Source organism: Copadichromis virginalis, linkage group LG18 (assembly GCF_057382275.1).
Source record: "Copadichromis virginalis isolate Kocher_CV1m ecotype Utaka linkage group LG18, C_Virginalis_male_GT1.1, whole genome shotgun sequence".
In the NCBI taxonomy this organism is placed as follows: Eukaryota; Metazoa; Chordata; class Actinopteri; order Cichliformes; family Cichlidae; genus Copadichromis; species Copadichromis virginalis.
In genome coordinates, this window is record NC_140635.1 from 22,646,910 (window position 1) to 22,655,593 (window position 8,684).

Below are 8,684 nucleotides of genomic sequence, written 5' to 3' on the forward strand. Positions count from 1 at the left end.
CTCTCTTAGTTCCCTGTCCACCAGCTATTGCTGAGGTGCAGCTTTTCCCAATGCAGGACGAGATCGAGGTGATGCGTTTCAGCTGGAAACAGATTACCTGTGGCGACACCGGTTACATGCTCACTTTGAAAGGAAGTCTGCTGGGAGACAGCCAGGCCCTGTTCGAGCTTTCTTCCTATTGGACAAATGTGACATACTTTGAGTTTCCTCTCGTCTGCAGTTCGAATTACAGCGCCACAATGAAGAGCAGGAATGCTGCAGGCATGAGCGACACATCCATGCCTGTTTATGGAACAACAGGTAGATTACACCCCAGATTTGAGCTGTTGTTCACTGCAGTTACACAGGTGCTTCATGTGTCCTCACAAAATCTGGTGTAACTAGTAATCATATGAGCTATTTGTATTTTTTTTTTTCTTTCTTTCTTTTTAAATAAAAAAAATGAATGAACTTCTTTAAATCCCATTTCTCTCTCTCAGCTCCTTGTCCACCATCGGGTGTGGTGTACACTGGAAACAGCTCCTTTGCCACAGTTTCGTGGAACGCCTCAGTGTTTGCCGTCAACTACACGGTGTATGACAACAGCATAACGCCAAAGGTCCAGCTGTGCAGCACTGCACAGCTGTCCTGCTCTCTGTCCAACATCGCTTCCAGCGATCTCGCGATCACCGCCAGCAATGCCGCTGGAGAAAGTGAAGCAATAAATGTCACAAAAAGTACGGTTCAGTAGCTTTGTGGTGACAATTAAGACAAGTTTAAAAATGAATAATTAAGATCTAAACTGATCTTCTGTCTTTAGTGGTGACGCACGCACGCAGGAGAAGAGATCTCCAAGAACAGATGTCACTGAATGGTGAGTTTACATTCATTGGATTTTATTCTATTTAGTTTTGATTTTAGAGCTTTATAAGAATTAACTTCCACGTCTACCAGCTTCATCACACTCTGAAGTTCTAAGTCCTCCGGGACTCTGTTCAGAACTTTTTTTCCCTCTCTCCATCAGGAAGCATCTCAGCTCCCGTGTTGGATGTCACACACATAACATCAACAGTCATTTCCATCACATGGTCTAAGGTGGAGGGTGCTTCTTATTACAGCCTGCTGGTTATAAAGCAAAGCAGGTCCCACGAGCACCAGCAGCTGACGGTGTACGGGGAGAGCATCATGCTCACTGATATGAGACCAAACGCCACCTACTGCATCTCTGTGCTGGCCATTTACGCAGACGCTAGTGGGCCAGAGTCTGAGCCCGTATGTGTGCGGACAGAGAGCGGGCTTCCACAGTAAACAGAAAAGGCACTTCTGAGGCCTCCACACCTCTCCTTTTAAAAATGGTTCCACTTTTAGATGCCAAATCCTTAACACACAATACACAAGCACATTAGATTGTGGGAATTAATGTGGGTTGCTCTGCTCGTGTACCATGAGATGCATTCAGCATTAGCCTCACCACTGATAATAAAGTAGTTGTCTTTAGAATAAAAGGCTCTGTCCTCCAGTTCATGCTTATATTAAAAACTCTTTATAAAGATGGGTTTATGTCTACTGCTGGTTGAAGTTGCATGTTCCTCCTGCTTTTTTAATTCTCATTTTGTAAATTATCATCATTGCTAAATGTGTATTTAACATGCAAATAATTTTCAGACTACATTCTAATAAAATAATGAAAATATTTTCTTTCAGCTTCTTTATGTGTACGTGTGAGTTGTACAAACGACCCGTTGCTTTTTTCTTCTTCTTTTTTTTTTAAAGTGTTTTATTAGAAAACAAAATGCAACAGAGCAATAACCGAAACACAACACAAGCAGGGCTCAAGTGTGTTTTGTAAAAATTACCCTTTGCGGACCGCATTTGAGAGGATTAAAACGCTCTCAGGACGTCTACACGTGATCACGGACAGAACTGTTCTGCTTTAGCTGAGCCACATGGCCTTCATGTTAAGTGTTGAACTTCAACCATTTGTGTACAGAGGCATATCAGACAAATTTTAAGAGTAACCACATGTGGTCTTTTGCACAGGCTGAAAGTAATTACAGTCATTTTTCATGAATCGTGTAATCTACATGGCGATAGTATAGCACTGAAGGCATCCGGCCCAGCAGGAAGTCCAACTCTGCCCGTGTGCAGCGTGTAGACAGCCTTGGAAATTATGTACAAACCCCCATCTTTCTGGGACAACAAAACAAATCAAAACAACAAAAATAGAAAATTAAAATGCCTTTTTTTTTCCACTTTCCAGAATTCAAGTGAAGACTAACGATGGTCTAATGGGGAGTGAAATAGCGGAAAAACATAAAGCAACATCAGCCATAGACGACAAATCCAAATGTCCGATGTGCAACTGTTCCTTCTTTTTAGCACAAGTGACAGAGCAGACAGCCGAATATAGAAAAAGAGGAGGAAAAACACAAGTAATATTGCTGCAAGGCAGCATTTACTCGATGCTCGGACTGCTTCTATGTCTACTATGGTCATTGCTGGACTCTCGCTGATGGTGGCTCCTCTCTTTGCTGCGACTGCGTTTGTGAGAGCGCTGTTCTCCATCTCTCTCCCTGTCCCTCTCCCTGCTGTGGCTGCGCTCCCGTTTCCTGCTCTTCTCCTCTGCCCCACTTTTGTGTCTCCTCTCTCTGCTTCGACTCCGGCTGGACCTTTTGGCCTTCCTCTCGTCCCTGTGCCTTTCCCTATCGTCCTTGTGCCTGCGGTCGTCAGTCTCTCCCCTGCTCTTCTTATCCCTGGACCTCTCCCTCTCAGTGCCTCTGTCTTTATGGTGATCCCTGTCCTTCCTCCTGCTCCTGTCATCCCCGCCGTCCCTTTCCTTTTCCTTGCGCTCGCTCCTACGGTCCCGGCTACCGCTGTGGCTTCTCTTGCGCTCTCGGTTTCTGTCCGCGCTACGGGAGCGTCGCCTTTCCCTGTCCCCTCTGTCCCCCCTCTCCCTGTCTCGGTCCCTGCCTTCCCTCTCCTTCCTCTGCCGGTCACGCTCTCTCTCCAGCTCTCGATCAAAGCTGGGCCCGTGGCGCTCTCTCTCGCGATGGTGGCTCCTGCTCCTGGACCGTTTGGGCGACCTACGGGGGCTCGGTGTCCGCCTGGGTGTCCTGGAAACAGCGACAGAATCATCTTAGAACCATTTACTTCAAAAACAAAACCACACGAGCACAATTCCAAACTCTTACGTTTTAACATTTAACTGACACACAACTTTTTTTTAAAAAGACTGTGGTATTTTTAGTCATGGCAGAGTTCAGATATTTGAAACTGATATACAGATGAGGATGTTTCATATGCAGAATACGTAGCCTTATTTATAGTGCAGTGTCTGTTTCCATGGGCATGTCAGCATTAGCAAAGGCTGATGTCACCGACAGTAGTGGTAAACAAAGTTATCTGAGATGGTGAGATCATTATGGGGTGTCAGAGGAGACCTCCCCATTTCCCAGTACACATATATTGCTTGGACCCCAGCAAAATACCCTCCACATACCGTATACATATTCTTAAGATTTAAATAATATGACCTATTCTAACTTTATTGTGCATATCGGATTTTTTTTTTTGGCAACATGGATTCTTTAAAACACACAACACACACTGTTCTGGCAAGTCAGACACACACAAGGACAGACTAATGAAATCTAAATGCCCCACTAAATATCAAAGGAGCTCCTTCAGTCCTGTGGCAGTTCAGTTATGCAATCCTTCTTTCTTCTAAATCCGCAATTTTTTTTATATCTGATGTGTCCATTCAGACTACAAATATACCATGAACATCTTTAATACCTATCCCTTGGTTTTTTCATAACCCAGTAATGTCCCTTTATTGTTGATTATGCACATGCATGACTGGTCTATACAAAGTTAAAGGTAAGAGACTGTTCTACCTGTTTAACAGAGGTTTGCATGTTTTCTGTTACTTTTAGCCATTTAATTAACAAACGTGTCTCGTGTATTTTGAGCTTATATAACATTTCATGATCAAAGTCCTTGTGGAAAGCAAAAACCTCCTTTGTGAACATTACAATTTTTATATGTAGTTAATTTTGACAATTTATACTGTTAAAATGCTTTTATTAGTAATTGGCATTAAAGAGAGAAATAATAAGAAAGACGTTTTCTTTTTCTTTAGTTATAAAAAAAAAAAAAAAAAACCTAAGGGGCAGTAAAATAAGTTAACATGAAAACAAGTCAACAGCTCACACACTGCAGGACTTAAATCTGTCCCGTTTATTGCTCCATGAAAGCTATAACCTGCCGAGAAGTCTACAGCTCAGTAGAAACACTTGAATCACTGCCGTTACCTGGAGCGCCGGCGTTCTCCTTGCCTTCCCGACTCTGCAAACCCGTCCTCGTCCTCTTGCGTCTCCTTCTGAGGTACCTTCCGTGGCCTTGCCTTTATTTGCTGGTCAATAACTTTTTGCACAGGCACTGGGATACGGGGGAACAGTGTGGAAAACCACTCCAGTTTGGTCAGGAAGGAGCGCAGCATCTCTCCAATGGTCATCACACAACCACCTCCTGCTTTTACGTCGAGCTCCTAAAACCAAATGGTGGGGGGAAATAAAGCAAGAAAAAGAAAAAAAAACTCAGTTAGCACACAAATTTAGTACATTGACAAATATATTTTTTTTTTCCAATCTTGCCTCACATCGAAAAGCAATTTGTGATGACCAAGCACTGAACCTTCACCTCTGTTCATCTAGCTTAATCTCTCATCAAAGACCAAAAACCAATCAAATGTGCCTGGCCTTACTTATTAATAGTGGACACACAGCTCTGAATATCTTAAAAGTCTGGTCTCACCTAACCTGTCTGTTATTTCCTTGTGTCTGTATTTACAGAGTGAGCTTTAATTATGCAGCAAAAGTCAGTACATTTATACGACGCAATGCCCATCCTTCATATCCTTGACAGCATCTTCAAAAAAGTGCTAATGTTTAACTATAAACTATAACTTTAACTTAAATATGAAGGAAAGAAAGAGTGAAACATCGGGGCACACTGTCATTGTGCTAAAGGGAAAAAAGAGAAAGAAGCTTTAGCTTCCTTCTTCAATCTCCCAAAAGCATAATGAACGCTCAAAGAGAATAAAAATTGCCCACAGTGTAAGCACAGATTGGAGCAGGTAGGTAAGTGCACACCATTTGAATAGTTATCAATTTTATATGGTAGAGAACAGCCACTTTGCACTCACGCAAACCAACAGTGCTGAGATACAATATCCAATTCACCTGCTGCACAATGGGCATCTAAAGAAAAAAACAGGGGAATTAACCAGTTGGGTAGAATTTCAGAATTATTCAATTCAAATATAATGCAAAAGAACATCAGAGGAGGCCTGGTTGCACAGCCTGGGATAAAATTAGATTTCACCTAAATATGAAAATAATTAACGTAAGCAAATATTTTACATGCATTAAATAACACAGTGTTTATTTCTTGCCAGTGTTCCAATTGCGGTTTATCCCAAATGTAGTTTTGTGCAACAAGTCCTTACAAAAGCTTGTCAGAAAACAGAGGGCATGCCTTAAAATTACAGTGACTAAAAGATTTACTCGGCATCACGTGTGGTACTTACCCCGATAAAAATCAGCAGCAGAGCAGTGAGCAAAAGTAACCTAGCTACTCAGGTTTAGAGGACAAAAACTGGGGACAATTAAGCCAAATGAAGGCAAAGGTGAAAAATCAGCTATGAGCATCACAAGGGGGTGGGTGGGGGAGTACAGCTTTTTATGAGTGACGTTCAACTGTGCATTTCAAGGAGAAGGAGAAAGAAACATGAAATTATTACCCGAGGTGACATACCTCCTCATCATCCAGGAAGCCGTCATACCATTCAAACAAATCTGTTGGGGGCTGAGTGTATCTGAGACAGGAAAGGGAGCACAAGCACAGAAGTTTAGCGTTTTGAGCTAATCTTTTACAGGAGCAACATGCTTTACACATTTGAGGTAATTATTTAAACAAAACATTGCCTAGTCATATTGCTTCACTAACTTATTTAAAAATTTTATTAAGATTTTAATTACTAATGCTCATGATGGTCTAAAACAAAAACTTTACATCACTCCATCTCAAACCATCACAGCCATTCTGCTCGATCATCTCCGATTTGCATATAAAGTAACCTTTGTTAGCTTTATTCGTGTAAACAAGCACATCTTTATTTTTATTAATAGTCTATAATCCCACTTCCAACATGTTTTGTGTACTTGTGAACATGTAAACCTCAAAAACTGTTACAGTTAAAAGCATTATATTTTTACAAATAAATTGTAACTACATGGAAACATATCTGAATAATGTCCAGTTTACCTATGAGAAAAATTCAAAATAGATTGTCCATATTTCAGCAAACACTAATAAATAAATTCACACTGCAAAATACAATTTTTGAGTATTATATACTTGTAGTTCACAATAATGCAAAAGAAACTTGCAGAATACTTTATAACATCAAATTCTTAAAATGTACTTTCCTTTTTAGGACTCTTGTTATTACAAGTTGTACCAAAAAATTACTGGAATATTGTTATTCTAATTATAACTTAAATGTGTATAATATAGTTTTCATTTAATTATACATTTCCATATTTTGGATTATACTATTTTTAGGCAAACTGGAGATGGTCAAAGAAAACTTTTCTAAACAATATGATGATTTAAATTGCAATGATGTATCTACGGATCATTAGGGCCATGTTAAGGAAAAAAAGTTTTGATATTAAAGCCGAAATACTATTGTTGAGATTAAAGTCTAATGTTGATGAGTTAGTGAAATGGTTTTAGTTACAAGGAAAAATATTATCTTTTGGCACATAAACAGTGTGTTGATAAGTTGAAGAATGCTGAGGAGAAGGTGCAGGCAACAACACACACAAACTTGGAAAAGTTGGTCAGATTTGTGCAAAGATGCAAGGATATCCATGGTTATGTTATATCACAAGACACAATAAGACAGCTGATCAAGTTGTCTCACTAACTCATCCAAACAAAAGGCATGGGAGCTGGGGCAGTTGTTTGGCTTGAAACCACAACTGTAATGTCTACATTTCGACTTTAATCTCAAAATGAGCTCGATTTTTTATGTCGTCCTAAATCTCAGTCATACTCATCTGTCCTCTGAAATAAGAAAAAAAATTGTAGTGAGTTATAACACATACCTTATATACATGAAACCAAGGGCTCGGATGTACGGAGAGTCTGTGTGTGTAATCAGGCCCATGAGCTGTTTGCGAGTCAGCTTGAGAGTAAACAGTTTGTATAGAAGACAGAAAGCAGTAGAAACAATCCCACCCGTGCCTACTCCGCGTACCTAGCGAAAGAAGACAAGTTTAAATGAAAACTTTAATTTGCAACATTGCCACAAAACTATTAAACTCACCAGTGGAAGTGCAGTGAATTATAGCTTATGTAATGGTGCACAACTGATTTCACCAGTTTACAGATCAGATTAAGTGACTTTATCAAGCAGCCATCCTTCATCCTGGCACAGAAAAAGGGGAAAGGTGGGGAGTACAAAAAGCACGTACTTCTCACTTACCCCTCCGCACATTCCAGTCTGGCCTGCAGTCTTTCTGCTTCCTTTTTCCCAGGGCTCAATGTGAGTCACCTGCAGGCACACAGACAAACACAAACCGCTTGAAAAAAAAAAAACCCCACACACACCAATCAACTCTATGACTTCAAGGGATTATCAAAACAACGACAGAGATTTACTTTCCTAATATTTCTTTAACATATGCCCAATCAACGGGTCTCAAACTCAAGTGGAGTAGTTCTAACGTTAACGACGGAAGGCAATTAAGGTCACTTTAATTGATATAATAATGTTAATAATCTCTTTAACTAACAGTAATTCAAAGTTATACGCATACTGTGCTGTACAACACGACAACACCAGCTTCCCTCGCCTGCATTGGGAATTATTATATAAACCCTGCCCTCCCCGCTGCGCTTATTACTTTACGACAGTTGTACACTGCTACAACCCTGCTAGCTAAACTGGACGTGGTTACCTAACCTAGCATGCGGGTTAGCATCAGCAGATGTTATTGTTATCGTTACCTTGAAATAGATTTCGTCCACAACTTCATGGTAGGTCTTTAGCTCATAAAGCTGTACTTTGAAATACGGCGAAGACAGCACGTTGGTAAGAATCATTGGGTTAAGGTTCATAGTCTTTTCGTTGCCCCACAGGGGCAGTACGTTTCCATGTTTTCCAGATGTAGGCTTGCTAACGGCCTGCGTTGGTAGCTGGTTTCCGACGGTAGCCATGTTAGCTGAATCCACCACCGCTATGCTTTCTTTAATTTTTGCGTATATCCGGCTACAGATCCATCAACATTAGGTAGTGAACTGTCGACCGTTAATAAATTTGCCTGTTTAATCCTCGGTGAAATGTAGTTAAATTGATGATAATAACTTCCCGCCGTCGGTGTAGCTAAAGTACTGCGAGGTGGAACCGGAAGTGTGACGATTGTGGTGCACTGCTGCTGTCCTGAGACGTTGATACGTCAGCGCGTTTAACTTTTAAAATAAAAGCATGCAAGCTCGCAGGAATGGTTTAAGTTATATTTGACAGGTCAAACAAATGCGGTTTTAAAAGATGTGGTTTTACAATTATATCCAGGTATAACTAATTCAAAACACGTAAGCTTTCTGTTGGTATTCGTGTGAATGTCGTTAGCGAA

The 8,684-nt window shown here is 40.7% G+C and overlaps 2 protein-coding genes across 2 annotated transcripts in view; one reads left to right on the top strand and one right to left on the bottom strand.

Annotated features, from left to right (window-relative positions):
• LOC146687834 (uncharacterized) overlaps nt 1–2,170 on the top strand; it is a 24,021-nt gene extending 21,851 nt beyond the window's left edge. Inside the window, exons 42-45 of the mRNA XM_085440405.1 lie at nt 10–300; nt 480–716; nt 800–853; nt 1,004–2,170. Of these exons, the coding sequence (XP_085296531.1) occupies nt 10–300; nt 480–716; nt 800–853; nt 1,004–1,287 (866 nt within the window). The 3' untranslated portion in view covers nt 1,288–2,170. The remainder of the gene's footprint in view (nt 1–9; nt 301–479; nt 717–799; nt 854–1,003) is intronic.
• Nucleotides 1,737–8,490, bottom strand: prpf38b (pre-mRNA processing factor 38B). The gene is made up of 6 exons (XM_085438769.1): nt 8,059–8,490; nt 7,535–7,603; nt 7,155–7,306; nt 5,797–5,857; nt 4,293–4,528; nt 1,737–3,092 (listed from the first exon to the last, which is right to left on the bottom strand). The coding sequence occupies exons 1-6, from the start codon at nt 8,266–8,268 to the stop codon at nt 2,435–2,437; spliced, it is 1,386 nt and encodes a 461-aa protein (XP_085294895.1). The 5' UTR covers nt 8,269–8,490; the 3' UTR covers nt 1,737–2,434.
• Between the last annotated feature and the right edge of the window lie 194 nt (nt 8,491–8,684).

Bases quoted from the DNA above. Each gene is read 5' to 3' on its own strand.
- prpf38b (XM_085438769.1), bottom strand. From the start codon at position 8,268: ATGGCTACCGTCGGAAACCAGCTACCAACGCAGGCCGTTAGCAAGCCT. The intron at 7,307-7,534 runs GTAAGTGAGAAG...TTCTTTCGCTAG, and splicing joins AGACTGGAATGTGCGGAGGG to GTACGCGGAGTAGGCACGGG. The intron at 5,858-7,154 runs GTATGTGTTATA...TTCCTGTCTCAG, and splicing joins CTTGGTTTCATGTATATAAG to ATACACTCAGCCCCCAACAG.